General features: G+C 42.3%; 1 protein-coding gene across 1 annotated transcript; it reads left to right on the forward strand.

Annotated features, from left to right (window-relative positions):
• Positions 1–5,735: 5,735 nt before the first annotated feature.
• LOC115727415 (squamosa promoter-binding-like protein 8) lies at positions 5,736–8,241 on the forward strand. Its single transcript, XM_030657633.2, has 4 exons — positions 5,736–6,858; positions 7,427–7,590; positions 7,851–8,100; positions 8,141–8,241. The coding sequence occupies exons 1-3, from the start codon at positions 6,137–6,139 to the stop codon at positions 8,015–8,017; spliced, it is 1,053 nt and encodes a 350-aa protein (XP_030513493.1). The 5' UTR covers positions 5,736–6,136; the 3' UTR covers positions 8,018–8,100; positions 8,141–8,241.
• Positions 8,242–18,785: the final 10,544 nt, after the last annotated feature.

Below are 18,785 nucleotides of genomic sequence, written 5' to 3' on the forward strand. Positions count from 1 at the left end.
CTTTGGCCGAGATCCTAGCCATTGCCGAGATAAGTGGCCAAGAGTATTGGCCATGGCTCAAAGAGTGGGTGAGTGTCTCGGCCATGGCAGAGTCAGGGCTATGAGATTACCAACTATACCGAAAGTTTAGTCTGCTACATGAGTACAAAACGGAAAAACACGTGCGGCCGAGAATATGTAATGGCATCACAAACCTGTTGTTGCCTCGGACTTCCTTGGCTTAAGAGACCATAGACCCTCTCGGAAGCTGGCCGTGAAGATGAAAATCAGTTAACAAGATGAGATCTATCGAAATTTACCAGACAAATCACTCCAATAGTCTTAGGCCCCTCTCGCTCCAAAAGTTAGCTCTATTGGCGAGATTTTCCTTCACGCTTATAAACCGAACACTAGCCCCAACCGATATGGAACAACCTCAATCCATTGCATGTTTGTAAGATCGTTATATCTGAATAATAGATTTCCCATTTGAGAATAGTTTGGGAAACTTGTGCGGGTCATGCTTCGTCTTAATAAGTCAGCACGATTATACTAGTTTTGCATTGAGAACAACTTAGAAACATAGTAGAATTTTACATTGAGACGCAACATTTATGTTCAAAGATTTTTTTTCGGTCGTGTACTTTCTTTTGTTATATGAGTAAGTTAGACATGGAGTACGATTGCCATCGAATTGACAACCGTGCTTCTCCATTTCTACCTTGTGTATCCAGAGAAACTTATGCAAAATGCCGGATATAAAAAGAGCATACAAATTCGGTAAGAAAATGATATGTGATACTTTAACAATGTCTCATGCGTGCAATAGAAACCATTCCTCGGGATCCATAGGCAGGATAGATAAAGATTCTCATGAAATCCAATTTGGAATTGGCGAAATGATTGGACGTTGAGATCGGCTGAACATTGTTGAGGTATGGTTCACACTCCCTTGAGACAGGAAAACACGTGGGTCCCAGAGGACCTTTACGATTTAAGCCCGTAATTTTTCATTAGTAGTTTGAGCTTGGGTTCATGAATAGCTATTACTATATATACTCTTTTTTGCTTGTAATTGAGTGATGTAACAAGAAGTGCGATGTGCTAATTATAGTGGAATCCTCTACTGGACGTAGCCCTAGTTTAAGGGTGAACTAAGATAAAATCTCGTGTCTTGATTTCTCTTTCTTGCTACATTTTATTTCGTTGTGCTTGTGCGCTGATCCTAACAAACATCAATTCGATGACTTTGATTTTTTTCGTCAAAACTAGGTGTCATTTAACTTTTCTTGTAGGTTTGCAAATTCGACTATTTATTGTAGTTCCTCAAAGCCTCTCAAGACATATTTATACAAATGAGATCATCCTTAATGGTGATTACATAAATTGCGTATTTGAATGATCCGGCATGTTGCATTTTTTTTTGTACTAGGTCACCATCTCAATTTGGTCAAATTGCATGCAAACACACATGTGAGTGTGAATTTGGCAAGTGTAATGCCTTATTTGGGATAAGAATAGTAAGAGTGCCATAACAATCGTACGAAACTCACTTGAGTACCATAACTTTTTTTTTGGCTTTCTTAAGTGCTACATCAAAGTAATTAGATAATTTGATTGCCATTTCTAGCAAATAATCCTATGTGGATATATATATTTTTAGTTTTCCATTCCAACGTTGAATTTTTATGATTCTATTTTATTTTTTTGCTCTGTTTTTTTTTTTTGTGTGTTCTGCCAATGGTTATCGGTGACGCTCGTCGATTGTGAAGGAGTGGAGAGAGGCCATCACCGGTCATGGGCCACTAGCGAAGGCCTTTGCAGCCACGCCGACGGAGGAAAAGGCCGCGAAGGCCCTCACTCACGACAGGTGGTACTGGGAAGGCCTTACTTAGAGCCATGCGAGTGAGGGCACGAAGGCCCTCATCAGATTTGGGTGAAGCAACCTTGCATGCTGTCACGATGGCGTTGACCAAGCCTTGGCAGCCCTTTCGGCTACGAGCGAAGCGACCCTCGCCCAGGTTGCGTGAGGCCTTTCCAATTGGTGAAGTGTCGCTGGTGACCCTCGCCACCACATGAAAAAAAGGAAAAGAAAAATAATAACAACAAACAAACAAAAGTTGTCCATGTTAGATTTTCCAGCATCCTTATCGGTTTTTTAGGTGAGGCAAATCATCTGTGACACTTAAGTAATCGATTTTTCCAATTTGTGGCACTTAAGTGAGCAAAAAAAAAAGTTATGGCACTTAAATGAGCATCTCACAAAAGTTATGGCACTCTTGCTGTTCTTATCCCACCTTAGTTGATGTTTTTTCTTGGGTTGAATTCAACATATTGAGTTAGAGACCAAAAAAACATAGCATGAAATTTACAACCTAAGTACAAGAATGTTATCCTAAAGAGACCCATCATCCTTATCTTGCAACTTATCGCTCACGAAGGAACGTGCATGTCCGGATTTGTAGCTTGGATTGACTTCATTTTGCTGTCCTACATATTTCCAGTAGCACTAACTCGAAGTCACTAATGTCATCCTAGATTCTGTTTGTCTTGCAAAAAAATAAAATTTTAAAATATTTTTCAAAAAATAATCACCTTTATCGATTAAAATAATTAATTAATAAAAAATATTTTTGTTATCACCAACAATTTATGTCCCTTTTTTTTTTGTAAATGATAAAAATAATTTTTGTTAATTCACTTTGTAAAAGATATAACCGATTATGCTTAAAAAATATTATTTAAATTATTTTTTTTTCGTGAAATAAATATAGGCCTAGAATCAAGTTGTATTCCCATGTCATGATATGTGGTGTGAAAAAATAGTCTTCGCATTTACTGAAAATTATTTTGAGTACGAACGCCACCAATATATATATTATATATCGCGCTTCATAAATTACTTCAATTATATTTTTTATAGCGCTTCATAAATTACTTCAATTATATTTTTTATAGCCACGTGGGACGTCAGGAAATGGAGGAAGTCCAATTTCTCGCGTGGCAAAGATTGGCGAGCACCATATCAAATGACTCTAATATAGAAGAAATCCTCATTAACACATGCCTTAAATGATGTTAATAACTGGTACTTGAAAGTAATTATACAGATATAGCCAAAAAAAATTACCCAAAAAGTCTTAAATCTATCGCAATTATGCCAATTTAGTTATAAATTCTTTTCGGTCAATTAAGTCATAAACATTTTTGCATTCGATCCGTCTGGTGATTTGGGTAAGAAATAATCGATGTGGACGTCGCTCATCCTACGTGATGTGGCTGGCGTTGGCGTGAATAAATTTTTATAATATTACAATATTTTATTTTTTTATTTTATTTTATTTTTCTTTCTCTTTTTTCTTCCCTTCTTCCTCTAGCCAATCATCGGACCTTGACGACCGGCTAGAGGTAAGGGCTAACAAGGTTGACCTCAACCCGATGACGGTGAGGCTTGCCTTGGCCGGCGGCCGACGACGCCCACCTTGTTGGCCCTTATCTCTAGCCAACATCGGCGATTGGCTAGAGGAAGAAGGGTGAAGGGAAGGGGAGAAAAAGAAAAAGAAAAGGGAAGGGAAAAAAAGAAAAAAGAAAAAGAAAAAGAGTTGGCAGCATCGCTTCGGACAATTAGCATTTTTGAGCCAAAATTGAATGGATAGACTGAACCGACACAAAAGCAAACTATTTACAACTCAATGGTAAAAAGAAAAATATTTAGGACCGAATTAACATAATTGCCATATGTTTTTTAATTTTTCGGACATAGCTATGTGCACCTTGTGAGTGCTTATAGTAAATACACATTGCATGTCCTTTCTCATTTCTTCCGATACTTGTGAACATATATAGTCAACTACTATGACCAACATAATTGTGGAAATATTTCAAATCACTTGACAATGGGAAATATAATTTCTCTACATATATGCAGTTTCCTTCCATCTATTGGATTTAAGTTGGACTTTCTAATAATAGTGCCAAACTAAAGTATCTGACGTCGCTTGTCTACGGGTGGTGATACGCTCTTATATACATGTGATCACCCTCTACCGATTAGCTTAAGTTTGTCATTATAACAAGGTATTAGAATCTATCCCAATTTTTTTTTTGTGTGTCTGGTTATAGGGGTGTTAAAGTATCTCCCGTCGTTTGTCTACGGACTTTATACACTTAATTCATACATGCGATCTCCTTTCATCTATTAGTTCAAACTTTTGGGTCAGATATTCTGATAATTTTTTATAACGCCCCAAGATACCACAAAGTGATTTTTGATTGGTCATTTCCCATAAGTTCCTAGTTACGTAGCACATCTCCTTTGTCCTTATTACTTGCCACCGGAAAGTCCGGTAGAATATGACACGACACATAAAGTTGGGTAGGTGTATCTGATGATGTTTTGCCAATTTTGCGGTTTGCGATTTGGAATGTTTTTATCAATCACATTAAGCCACTAGATATGATTTGTTTGGCCCATGATTAGGATTTGGACATGAGATTTTCACGGATTTGATTGTTTTCTTTAAGATCTATTATGCGTTCTCTCTGGTATGATTACGACCCATCAAAATGAAATTTCCCCATTTTCACCCGATTCCCATTTTTTGTTATCTCACTCTAGGATAAAATGTATGGAATAACTACCAACAATAATTGGTATTAAAAGTTCATGTTGATTACAACTTTTAACCGAGCAAATTACACGTCAAGTCATGCACTAGTAACAAGCACTTGCTGTCGTGTCGCGCCCCCCTCGCCATCTTCATTGTCGATCAAGATCCAATGTCGAATCAGGGAAGAAGTACGACCGCCTGCCTATTTCATCGAAGGAGGTCAGAGCGCGCGAACATGGCATTTTATGGATTCCTCATTCGTTGAGAAATCGACAACGCCAGATACATTATCATCGACATCGTACCGTCATTGACATCGTACCGTCGGCATCGCGGCGGTATTCATTTTAACCTTGCAACATGAATTGCCGGGTTAATAATGTTCACATCCGAGTCTGAAATTCGCGACCGTATCGATGTCGCACCTCGAATACTGATGAAAGATCTTCATGTCTCAGATTCCTTATCGTGACACTATTCACACGAGGTTTTAACATGGGAAACGAAACTGCGATATATGTGGAGAGGTGGGGGCCCACGATCGGGGGGGGATGGGGCCCAGCCGCATTGAATGAGGCGGAGGCAAAGAACCGGGGCTTGCTGCTGCTGCTGCTTCTGATTGGGCGCGCATTGAAGTCCCGCGACAAACCCACACGGTTCTGTGCTTCCCACTTTCGTGGGACTCCCCGCACCCGATCCGCTCCCCCCCCACCCCGTCCTTCGCCGGAAAGGCCCGCCGACCCACGAACCGGGATGCGATCGCGATCGTCGGTGTCGTGGAATGGGACTCGCATGATTCGACGGCTGCGATCGATCGGGGGCTCGAGTCTCTCCCTTCACTCAGTTTTACTGCTTTCCCATGCGCTTTCTGCAGTTTTCACTTTTTAACTCTCTCTTTCCTTTCACTGAATTCCATTGGATGGAGCTGTTTCAGTGGCTGCCCACAAGCAAATACGTTGCTTTCGCGGGGGCATCCTCGTCATTCCACCCTCGCCTCCACAAACACTCTCTCTCTCTCCCCCCTCCCTACAGATTTCACACTCCACCTCGCGATGGAGAGAAGGAAAGCTGACCCCTCGCAGTTCCCTCTTCCTCTCTTTCCTCCCTCAGCTCAGGCTCGCACCCACTGAAACCGAGCTTAGAGAGAGAGAGAGAGAGACGTAAAGAACACGCCATTTGAGTGCGTAGAAGAGAGACGAAGAGAGCCAAGACTCTGCAAAATGGCAAGTTAGGGCTCCGAATCATCTTCTGCAACTCTCTGTCGCTCTCTTTCTCGTCCCACCAAAACCCTAGAAAAAGAAAATTCGCCTTTTTTTTTATTTGATAGCTTCTTCTCGAAAACCCCCGACATGTTCCCAAAAGCCACTCAATCCTCGCACCAACAAAACCAACCCAACAAAATTCTCAATTTTTGTAAACCTCCAATGATGATCTTGGCCTAAAAGCTGAGACACCCCCACCAAAAAAGTTTCCATTTTTTTTTTTGTCTCCTCTTTTGTCAGCTGAAGGAGCTTCCACCGCAGGGAGGGGGAGGAGCATCCGCGATAATGCTGGAGTACGAGTGGGGTCTAGGCGCGAACCCATCTCAGATTCTGATCTCCTCCGACGACCCGACACATGACCCGACCCAGACCCACCACCACCACCACCATCACCCCATCATGCTTGACCACTACCCGATCTCACCTCACCAGTCCTTCCCCAACACCAGCGCCGCCGCTCCTCACGTTCTCTCCAACCCCGCCGCCTTCTCATCCTTCGCTCCTCCCCATCCCCAGCAACCCCCCATCGCCACCACCCACAACCACAATGCCCACCCCCTCTTCGACCCCCGCGGATTTGGCGCGTCGTACCCGCCTCCCGCCAGCCCCTTCGCCGTCGACTGCTTTGGAGGCGGAGGAAACGGTGGAGGGTTCCTGATGGTGCCGAAGAGCGAGGACACCGCGGGGGCCCGGCCGTCGCCCGCGGCAGAGTTTGCGGCCGCGAGGATAGGGCTGAATTTGGGGGGGCGGACGTACTTCGCGTCCTCGGTGGCGGTGGAGGACGACTTCGTGAGCCGGCTCTACCGGCGCTCGTCGGCCGGGAGTGCGGCCGGGGAGGGAGGCGGGTCGGCGGGTAACGCGCCCCGCTGCCAGGCCGAGGGGTGTAACGCCGACCTGACCCACGCCAAGCACTACCACCGGAGGCACAAGGTGTGCGAGTTCCACTCCAAGGCCGCCGCCGTCATCGCCGGCGGCTTGACCCAGCGATTCTGCCAACAGTGCAGCAGGTAAACTCCCTCGCTTTCTTTCGATTTTCCTTTGCAAAGGATCGATCTTTATCAAAACGAAAGCCATCGCATTCTGTTCACGATGATCAAATCGCGAAACACTCTTCGACAAGAATTTAGTTCTCTCTCATTGCTCCTGGGCGAGTTGAGTTGACTTCGGGGGCGACCAACAATGGTCAAACGATCGAGAGGAATCATTATGAGCATATAATCACGTAATTTGTCTCCGGCAACGCGGAAAGACGGAAATGCCCCTGGGGGGAAAGCTTCCAGCGGCAAATGATTGGAGGGCTGGGCTCGTACAAAGGGGGGGGCGATCCCGAGGGGCATTTGCGTCCGGAAATGTCTCGTACTGGCTTTCTGGCCTTGCTTAATATAGAAGCCTTCCCCGACCGTCCATTTATTAATTACTTCTGTTTGTCTGTGTTTTTTTTTTTGTTCGAATTGCAGAATTAATTATTGGGAAATTTTGAAGTTACCGTTTGATTCGAGTTCGCTCTCTATGGAGTCTTAGTTTGTACCATGTACTGACGAGTACAGCAACGAGAATCTCTCTCTCGTGTTGCAGGTTTCATCTCCTCGGGGAGTTCGACAACGGGAAGCGCAGCTGCCGGAAACGGCTGGCCGACCATAACCGCCGCCGGCGGAAATCTCATCAGCAGCCGAACCGCGAGAACCCGACCAAGGCGCAGCAAGAGAGCGGCCGGAGCTCTCCCTACGATAACCCAGCAAGTGAGTTTTTTAAGCCCTCAGCATTGTCTTCCCCTTTAGCTTGGCCCTCGAACAAATTGAGACCGAGAGTTGGATCCTTTAAACCATACAATCGAAAGTCTCTATGCCTCAAATTTTAATACAGGTTCAGCGTAATGTGAAATGGAGAGTTTGGATGCTTGTTTGTACCACGTAGTTTGTAAATTTGCTGCATTCTCAGATAAGAGGACATTGTCAAATCCTTCTTTGGATGTATGGTTTTGCTCTTGTCGATATAGCAGGATCGCCGCCAGACTCGGGAACGCAGTCGGCTTCGTCGGTCACCGTGGCGATGTCCCCACCGAGGATGTCGCTGGACTGTTTCCGGCAGAACCATCGGGGGTACCAGCCTTCGTCGTCTTCGTCGGCGTCGTCGCCCTCGTGTTCTCTCTTCTTCTCCAGCGGATGACAGAAGTGATTTTAGGGCTCTCTCGGACCCTCTGATGACGGCTCCCTCTTTGTTGGCACTTATATGTTAGTACGCATATTCTTGAGGGATTGATCGTTAATGTTTAGGTTATCACAAGAATCTCAAGCTCTCTGTGTCTTCCACGTTCATGGTGGAAAGTTCATGTGCAGCCCAAGATGGGCATCGTTGTAGACTTCAAGTGAAGCATCTAAATTATTGTTTCTTATGTCTGTCTGTCTCTCCCTCTCTCTCTCTCTCTCTCTCTCTCTCTCTGCAATGAGCTCGAGCTCGAGCTCGCTTATGACTCGGACTGTACTCGAGTCGAGCTCGGACCGAGCTATGTCCGAGAATTACTCTTTTCTTGTAGGGTCGAGCTCGAGCTCGATGTTCGATCTGAGTCAGAGTCGAATTTCGTACACTGAGCTTGCGAATCTAATCAAGCTTGAGCTTGAGCATCATAGCGTAGTAACCAAATGTTCAGGAGATAGATTATTTGGAACATGTATTTCTAAATTGCTTTTTCAAAGGAGCCTAATTCCTTCAAAATCCTCGAGCTCTAGATCCAATTTCAATTCTTCTTCGAACTTTTTTTTTTTGTGTCTAAAAAATATTTACAAAATTTCAAGCCAATTCCAAATTTTCCCCATGATATCGGTTTTTTTCCTAATTATCAATATCGGGAGGCTATCGTTGTACTGTACCGAAGTGAAAATGCTGATGAAAATGCGAGTTCTCTGATACCGAATGTTCTTAATCAATGCCGGTATTGATGATTTCGAAGAAATCGATGGCGATTTTTGGATTCGAGGACAGAGTCGGTCCTACAGCGGAAGCTTTTGCTTTTTATAAGAGAAAAAATAATAATAATCAGGACAGTATTTGGATTGGAGGGCATTTTTTAGGAAATTAAGCCCGGTTCGAAGTGACGTGAGAGGATCGGTAGAAGACAAGGCATGTTGTTTTTTGTCTGTTTGTGGGATGTTTCCGGGCCACATGTTGCAAACGTTTGCTGAGGACATCGAGGAGGAGAGAGTTGGCTCGCGCTGTCTCCTCTCCGGATGTAAGGAAGCAACGTGATTGAGATATCACCGTCACTCTCTCTCTGTCTTTCTTCCTCAAGCTCTCAACATCGTTGATTCCATCCTCTTAACAATCCCAGACTTTCTCGGATTTGACCCTTCGGATGCATCTTCGCAACGGGGGAAGAATAGGTCACACCTATCTTCTTCTTTCCTTATCTGTCGAACATGGCGATTCCTCGTGCGCGGGTTCAGTTCCGTCGAGTCTGGCAGGAAGGATGCGGGGCGACCTGGCAACCAATATGAATCGGACGAACCGGCGGAGCCGGGCCGAGCTTAAGATAATTTGATGCACTCTAAAAACATTGGGGGCATGAAAGAATTTTTGTGATCCTAAAAAGCTACATGGGCCTTGTGACACTCGATTAATTTACCGACTCGGCCAAAGAAAATGGTAATTAATTTACCCGGAAGGGGAAAAACGAAGGCGCCATAGCATGTGTATGCCGTGACAACTCCGTCAAGGCTTCCTCGATTGCGCAAACGGAGACCAGGATCCCCCCCCTATGACATAGAAAAGATCGAGCCCTAGCTCTGTTGGAAACCCTACATAACACTTTCAAATCGCACTTTGAAGCGAAGCCAGGGGTCGCACTCGGATCACTCCGATATGATAAGAAGCTTCTCCACCACGGATCGGTCTTCGTGGGAGGTGCGCCTGCTTCTCGAAGAAGCCCAAGCCCAGTTAAGATTCTTTCCGGACCTTTAAGTGGCCCATTGCAACCAATAATCGAATAAGGTGGTAGATTGGGTTGCCAAAATCCATCGTAGGAAAAAGTCTCCCATCTAATTGGATTTTATAACTTTTTGGGCTCTTTGATGTTCCGAAGCCGAACCTATGCTTGCTCAAACTCGTTAACGAATGGAAGTTATTATTCCGACAAAAAAATAAAGGAAACCGCATAAAAAAATTATGTGGTTTGAATTTTGCTACAACATTGATGGCTACAAAAAATGTCAAAGGGTGTGGCGATTTAATAAGTAAATGATATGTTCTTTTTATCTTCTAATATAGTTGAACGAGTATGGCCCGAGTTAGATAGGCAAACTCCGAACTCATAAAGTACTCTGTTGATCTCACGGATTAGTGCCGGCGAATAATAATAATAATAATAATAATAATAATAATAATAATAAATTTACTATTATTATTATTATTGAAAGATGAACACATCCTCACCCCTTTTCGCCATGAATTTCAAATAAATTATTTTCCTTTTTCATGACTTGTAGCTCGTTTTACGAATTTAAAAACCCAAATTCATCCCCGACTCATACATCTTAAAACCTTTTTTTTTTTTTTGGTAAGGTAAGAAATTTATTAACCAATCAAAGTGTGAAAAACAAAATGAAACCCGACCACGCACCACAAAGTGTCACTACAAGTGCAAGGGTGGCCTGGATGAAAACACAAAGAAAAGGGGTATAGCCCTAATAGAGAAATACACAAGGAAATCAAAAGGCTAGAATAATCGGCCTATAAATAAAGACAAGCTAGGCCGAAAAATAGCGGCCGAAAATTAGTCAAAAACTGATGGAGTGATGCTTGAGCTGCCTTGCATCCACCGGTTTCTAGGGGAGTCGTTCACATATTTAAATGTCAAAGCCTTGTCCCTAGCAACCTTCTCGAGGTGCTTCCTAAGAGCTAGCAAGAAAAGCCTCTTATTGAGAAAGAGAATGTGATTTCTTTCGGTCCAAATCATATAATACAATGCACCAAAAGAAAACCGAGCAATAATCTGATAAAAATGTTGGCTACGGATATGCTGCATAGCCCACTGAAAATTGTCACGTCAAGGAAGATTTTGCCAAGCCATATTGCATTTGGTGGCCCCAAAAAGAGCAAGGGCACCAATGATGCAGCAGCCAAAGACAATGTGGTCGATAGAATCCGGAAGGCAACCACAGAAGGCACACACACTATCCGAAATTCTATGTTAGTTGAGCAGGATAGCCTGAGTTGGCAGTCTATGAAGAGTGATAAGCCAAAGATGAAAAGAGTGCCGATGAGCGATATAGTGATCCCAAATAAAAGAGTACCACGGCACAAGCTGCCCTTTGCAGCGAACTAAGGTCCCAAGCCACAACAATGGAAAAGACTTCTGAAGGATGACTAAGTCATAAAAAATCATCACTACTCTCGGGAACAAGAGATGGAAGAGGCTCTGACCAAGAGCCAACGGTGGCCGTTAGCTGAGAAGGGTTAGGAGTTGCGGAGAACAACTCAAATACGATAGCCTTCCAAGAAATACCAGAGCGATAAATATCCATATTAGAGAAAAGCTTGTAAAGAGACCATCTCTGGTGCTAGAAGTTGAACCAGAAAGAAATGGTTCAAGGATTTTCTTCTAAGCCTAAGAACAAAAAGGTCGGTTTAGTGGCGACCCAGAAATTCCTGTTTTTTAGGAAAGTTGTATGAATCCTTTTACACCATAAGGAATCCTTATTGGTAAAGAGGATCCAAATATGCTTAAGCATAGCCCCCGTTGCAATAAAAAAGCCTGCAAATCCCAAGACCACCTTCCTCCTTAGGGAGGCAATCATCGTCCCAAGAAACTTTAGCGCCACCAACACCCAAGCCTAAGCCTTTCTAAAGAAATTCCTGAGGATTTGCTTAATACGAGATAAAACTGAATTGTGAAGAATAAAGACACTTGCCCAAAAAACACGAAGAGCGTGAAGAACCGATTTGATAATATCTCTTTCTCTTGCAATTGAGGGATGAAATAAGAGGTGCGGGGTGCTAATCATAGTGGAATTATCTTCCGGACGTAGCTCTAATTTAAGGATGAACCGGAAAAAATCTTGTGTCTCGATTTTTTTCTCGCTTTTATGCTTTATTTTGTTGTGATTGTGCGTCGAATCCTAACAAAAGTTGCTTTAGTCATTTTCCTTTTCCTTAGGGCTCACATTATCTCTCTAGAGATCTAAGTGATCCCCTTCTTGTCAATGGACAGATTGCATTGCAAGCTTGTAGAAATAAAAATTTAAGGAAAGGTAACTATTTTGATTTCATAGAGAAATTGATATAGAATATTTGGAAAATTCTTTCCTTCTGTCTGTTAGTGTCCCAACAGAGTGCCTTTCCCGTCATGGGTAGAGCCAAAGAATGTAAACCGTACAAATTCCTTGATGGTGAAATGGTAGACACATGAGACCCATCGATTAGAAAAGTTTATAGAATAATTTATGGTGGGACCATAACTCCGAATTTGAATTGCGCTTCTACATATCCAGTTTATCCTTTAGAATCATATCATATATGCCGTGCTTTCTCTCATTACTTCCACTAAACCTTTGGGAATGTTTCTCCACCTATTGAAATTCAAAAGTTGATGAAATTAGATTGCCTATGTCAGGTCAAAAGAATATGATAATCACCGTAAAAATAAAATAGAGAGTAACATGTATGATTAATTTGCAAATAGCGTACATCTTCATGCTTCAAGATGATTAATTCACAACGAAAAATTGAGCTTCCGTTTGTGAGAAACTAAGACTGACTATGAATGAATGTTGCAAAAGCATGATCAGATCAATGAGATTAAGGTACCATTTCTTTTGAGAAAAATTTTCTTTTTCCTCATTTTTCGAACTTTGAATCGTTTAGGAAAATGAATCAAGGAGAATCTGTCATAGTCAAAGAAAACACTAGGCTTGAATTAAGGAAAAATGATTTTCTCTTTTAAAAATTAGAAATCCTTCTCTAAAATACCATTAGACATAGATCTCGGTGCTTGGGCACGGGAACCACGATACCAATGTTAGGATTCTTGATGGTCGGACTTGTGTCCTAGAGGCTGCGCCCAAGTCTCCGGAGGCCAAGCTTGAGACACCGATGCCTATGCCAAGATACCGGCACCCGTGTGCTCAAGACACCGATGCCTATGCTAGGATACTGGCAGCCGTACATAGGTGCCCGACTCTCCCGCTTAAGCCACCAGTGCCCAAGCCCGAGTCCATCGTGGTGGGGTTTCGTCCCACAAGGGTTTGGCCCCAAATCCTTCAAGGCCGGGACCAAGACGCTAGTGTTTGTGTGTGGGATCTCGGTGCTCATGCCTGGGAGCCCGAAAATCATGGTTGCGTTACCCAACTCTTGGCCCTAAGTAATTGGCTCTTGGGCACTAGTCCATCGACGTCGGACCTAATTTCTCAACGGTCGGGTTCGGGTACATGAAGGTTGAACCCAAGTCTCTTGAGGTCGGGCCTAAAACCTAAGTCCCCATTTTCGTGCTTGAGTCCTTGGCGGCCGTGCTTGGATCTCCAATTTATGTATCCAAGTCACCGACACTTGCGCTTGGGTCTATCGAGGTGTGCCCAAGGTCCATAGAGACCGTGCCCAAGTCCACAAAGGCAATGCTCGGGTATTCGGCTCTTAGGTCCAAATTACCGAAGCTCGTGCCGGGGTCCGTGCTCAAGTCGCAGTGGCTGGGCTCGAGAGGCCCCACAGCTGGGCTTGGGTAGCTCGACAGCTGGGCCCGGTCCCCCAAGGTTGTTGGCGCCCGAGTCCAATAAGCCCAAGTCCTTCAAAGCTGGGCTCATGGTTGGGTCTAGGAGCCCAGTGCTAGGGCCTAACTACTCCAAGAATAGTGCATGTCATTTTAGAAAATAAAAGCAACTTTTTCGTTCCAAGCGATAAAAATTAACTTTCATTTTATTTTCATATTTCAGTCAATCATTAAAAAAGTATCGTCATTTGTCTGGAAAATGACTTTTCGAAAACTATTTTTCAAAGAGTCAAGCTCCCCGCGAAATAAAACGGGTCTCTAAAAGACCAAAAAAACCTCGGGAGGTGCGATCATGCGGAGGATCAATTTTGATTTTTCAGTGGCAAAGTCAAAATTTTTTTTTTCTTTTCATTCAGGTTTCTTGTTTCCCCATCAAACAAAGGAGAAGCACATGGACTTGTGAGAAAAGGGCCAGAAAAAGACAGAGGAAGAGATGGGTCGTATCTCCAACGTACGACGGTATCAATTCGGTTCGTCCATCATCAGACGGCCCCGACGACCCGGACCCACCCTTTTCTGCGGCATCACAACGCGCTCGCTCCCACGCGCCGGCCTCGGCCCCGGCCCGATTTTTACGCACCTGCCCTTCCCCCCCAGCGCGCACGAACGAACTGCGAACTCGGGACCCGCTCCGACACGTGGCGGAAGCGATGAGCGAGTAGGGGACGGTCGGGGTACGCGCGGGCGAGTGCCGGCCCTGGGGGTGTGGCGTTGTGTGTGGTGAGTGGCAGGTTTCGTACACAACGGGGTTGGCACTTGGCATTTGTTGCGATGAAAGGCTGACACGGACGTTGACTCTATCGTACGGAATGTCTCCCCCTGGGGTCTGTTCGGGATTGAGGGGAGACAAAAAAAAAAAAAAAGATTTATATAAAGATTTATATACATATATAGTGCAGAAAAATGCTAGGTGTATTTACAAAATCACTCGCTGCCTTGCTGGTACGTACCACATTCACCATAGTAGATTATGTCTTAACCTAGATTTATTCGAGAATTTCTGTCGACGGACGGATGCTCCCGACGCTCGTTAAGCAATCGATGAAAAGGAATTTCAGATTTTTCACTACATCATTTTTACCGTTTTCACGGGTAATCTATAATTTGCAAACCGAGACATTTTTGTCGAGTATGCCTAATAAGTGCCGCGAAGGCACTCATTCACCTGGCCTTGTGTATGTTCATACCGGTGGTCATTGAACAAAACTCCTCCAAATCTAGCCAACCCAAACCCGCCTTTTGACCAATCGGTTTGAATTCGTATTGTCTAAAGTTCATTTTACTTCTTTTAGCACGTGCGTGCGTTGCAATTTTCCTCGACATCGTTACTAAGGGACCTTATGCATTTTACTACCATATTAAGCTATCCGATTAGGCAATTTGTCGGTTTTTTTTTTTTTGTGCGCTAAATAGGTAGAACATGTACGTTGAATCCCAGTCACACCCTCCCGACTAATTTTGTCTTAAGAGCCTGGACCAGCGTTCATCCATTTCGAGCCAAAAATCTTCTTTGAATTAATTAAAAATTGTATCTATAAAAAATGAAAAGAACGGAAAATTATTTTTTCTGTCCACGAAAATGTTTAGATACTTCAATTTTTATCAATAATGAAAAATCATTTATCGATTAATTATTTCAAGTGATACAAGATGATTATTTTTAGGAGAATGCTTTTTAATTAATTTATTTTTTGCAAAACAAACGGATCAAATCATGTGTCGGCCTTGTCCTAGTTAGCTGTACTAGTACTCAAGATCACCAAGCATACGCTGAAGACTGAGCCCAAGTGATAAAGGAGTCAATACATTCAATCGGGTCGGGCCCAAGACTTTCGGGCCTCGCTTGTATTCATTTTGCTACCCGGTGGACCCGATCTTTCTTGGGGTTTTCAAACCGGAATTTCCTAATTTCATTTTTTTTCAACTCCCATTTTTTCCTGTTTCGCCATGTCAATTCCATCCTCCCATATGTCATCTGTATACATTTTACCAAATGTTAAAATGGAGTATGAGAAAAATCCGAACAATAATACAACCTTATCTTAATGTATTATTATAAGATAAAAAAAGTAAATAAGTAAACGATTCAGAGTTGAAGCTATTATTGCCAACATGAAATGACCCATGTTTCATATACATTCTTTATCATGTTTCGATTTCATATAAAATGATTTCAACAGAATTTCAGTCTCTCGTCTATATCATGGTATTATGATAAAATAAAAAGCGATTTTTGTTAAGATATAAGGACGTACAATGGAATAATGGAATAATGAAGATCGAGGAAAATAAATTCCGCGCCAGCCTCTTTGTAAGAAGTGGCTTGGTGAGAGAGAACTCATGTAATGTGGCCAACTAAGCAAAATGGCGAAGAATTTCCGGCTAATAGGACTGAATTTGTAAAGGGTGAAAATGTTTATGATTGCATTGACAAACTTAAAATTTTTTGGACTACCATGAAAAAAAAGAAGAAGAAAAACAAAATGACTTTTTATAGTTTTGTTAAGAAATTATTAAAAATTATTCACGTCGGTGTCAATGTAAGACGGTTGTGCTACTGATGATTACAAAGGCTAGACCAAGGTATGCCCACGTCTGTTATTGATTCAAGACCAAGATGTGTGATTAGGGGATTACTAAATATTAATATTGACTATCTTTTGTGTCTGTTTTGATACTAATTAACCAACCAGGCTTGGGATGCTTTTTGGAGTTTTGCTCTATTTGTCTCTAATTTTAGAAACATCCATTTTAACTTAGTAGACTTCTACAACAACTAGTACTGATGTTTTCAAAGGCTAGATTCCAAGGCTATGAACTCCTACCTTTAAATAGACTTGAACACCAAGATGCTTTTTTGGGGGGGTTTAATTTTTTGTACAACTCATTTAGCGATTAACCGATGATCTAACATCTCTATCTTTTTTTTTTTGAAGAGAATGTATATGTTGAAATTTAATTACCTATCGTCGAAATTAGGACCAACCATACCATCCGACAATAATATCTTAGTATTCCAATTACTAGTCTTAATTTTCATTTTCATTTTGATAAACTCATGAATGGTACATTAATGGATTGGGTTGAAAGAAAAATTGAAACGACAAAAGGAAAATGAACAACTCTCAACCCTCTCCCGACTTTGGGGCCTGGAAGTTTGCACCACAGCTAGCGGGCTAGACAGCCAATCGGTGCTCTACGCGTGGCGTTTTGTGATGGACGCTTTGGGATTTCTCTCTTGGTACGCCACCACTCTAGTGTTGTTAAAGATTTTTCTCTTCTAGTCAAATTTGATGATTTTTTGTTGGGTGAAAGAGTTTTCGCACCTTGCTTACCACTAGATATTGTACCTTTATACATAGACCCAAGGGGTGGTCGCGTGATCAAATCTCATGAAATTTTGCATCTCACAAAGCTCGAAATGATTTCGGATTTTATTGTCAATGAGGATAAATATAGAGTCAATCCCATAATATCGGCATAGACAACTGTTTTTTGATAGGATTATGAAGGTCGAATTAGTTTGGTATGTGAAATCCGACCCATGATATCATTTGAACACTACAAAGAAAGAAAGAAAGAAAGATTCTCCCTCCAAAACAATAAGAATGCTTGCTTACATAAGCCGTTGTTGCATTATTCTACCGTATAATCATAATATGACTAGATCTATCAAACGGGTGATGAAATCATATGAAATTTTGCGTCTCAAAAAGCTCAAAATGATCTCAAGTTTCATTAAGACTAAGCATAACTACGGGCTCGAATCCCCTAGTTTCAACGTAGATGGCTACCTTTCGACAGGATGATGGAGGTCTAATTAGTTTGGCATGTGAAACTGACCCGAATATGACTTGATCACTACAAGTAAATAAATAAATACTTAAAAGATTCTACCTTTATAACAACAAGAATGCTTACATTAATCATTGTAGTATTGTATTCTCCAATCATATTGTGATCACAATCACAGTCACTAGTAAATGTGATTTGATATTGCATGTACCCGTTGTATGAAGCTTTTTATGAATCTAGGTCTTGCAGAATAATATCAAATATTTAATGATTCATTTTGTACTTTGCTTAAAAACCGATCTTGATTCACCAACCACACTTTATCTAACCAAATCAAATTTTCTCTCCATAGATCTTGGTGAAATGACCACATATGAAATTCAGCACAATTTTGCAAAGAAATAGCCCACTCATTTATTGAGAAGAGATGTGAAATATGCTCAATATCATTTGATTAGCAATTGGCCCAGCTCCTTGTTGTTTGTTGAAACCCTCCACTTCGATTGGTATTTTCTCACGAAAAGCAAACACGAGATAACAAATCCAGTCTTTAACTAAGATTTAGAATGGTTGTCCCAAATTCAAGTTAATTATCTTCTGCTGCATTGAATCCCTTACCAACTAATGATTGTGAACAACTAGTACGTCCTTCCACTAAAATGGGTTGAAATGCCTACATGCGTAATTTATGCAGAGTAGGCGCTTGTAAATGAATCGTTGTATAGCTGAGCAAGAGCTAAAACTACAGTCTTTTCCTCGCAATATGAGTGTAAGCAATCATAGTTAGCCTAACATTTGCGTTGTCTTCCGTTCTATCCTCGAAGGGACTCAACTTGAAGGAAGAATCCTAGACATGCATACAACATACTTATACATTTCTTAGACAATTTCCCGCACGTCTTTCCTCTTTTTTGCTGTTCGGGGGATCTGACGTCAGGTCTCATCCAAGCGCCCCCCGGCTCCTTCGTGCAACCGGACCGATAATTCTCGCGCAGGGCAACAATTCGAGTTGACGACCACAGGTCGCCGGACGTACTAGACTCCTTTTGTATTCAATTACTGTGTTTTATGCGTACTTTTATGATCTGCTGGGATTCCCGGCTTCACGTGGTAACATGGATGGTACAAGGATAAGGTTCCATTGGATATGGAGCAAAGCATGAAGACATAACTTCGAGAGAAAATTTTGATGCTCCCCTCGTTGTCCAAAGAGTCCACGATGATTTTACACGGCCAACACTCTCTCTCATTACATGCATCCCGAACACACTACGACCGTAGTAATAAAACGTTAATATCTAAGGCTGCATGTGGTAGAGTTAGGATAAAGTTCAGGGTAGGATACTTTGTTTGGTGACTGCCCCTAACAGGATAGAGTCGGATATA

The sequence above is a fragment of the Rhodamnia argentea genome, chromosome 3 (genome assembly GCF_020921035.1).
Source record: "Rhodamnia argentea isolate NSW1041297 chromosome 3, ASM2092103v1, whole genome shotgun sequence".
In the NCBI taxonomy this organism is placed as follows: Eukaryota; Viridiplantae; Streptophyta; class Magnoliopsida; order Myrtales; family Myrtaceae; genus Rhodamnia; species Rhodamnia argentea.

What these genes read in the sequence shown, in the direction of transcription:
- LOC115727415 (XM_030657633.2), top strand. Translation starts at nt 6,137, where the DNA reads ATGCTGGAGTACGAGTGGGGTCTAGGCGCGAACCCATCTCAGATTCTG. An exon ending in TTCTGCCAACAGTGCAGCAG is followed by an intron (nt 6,859 to 7,426) that starts GTAAACTCCCTC and finishes CTCGTGTTGCAG; the next exon opens with GTTTCATCTCCTCGGGGAGT. An exon ending in TCCCTACGATAACCCAGCAA is followed by an intron (nt 7,591 to 7,850) that starts GTGAGTTTTTTA and finishes TCGATATAGCAG; the next exon opens with GATCGCCGCCAGACTCGGGA.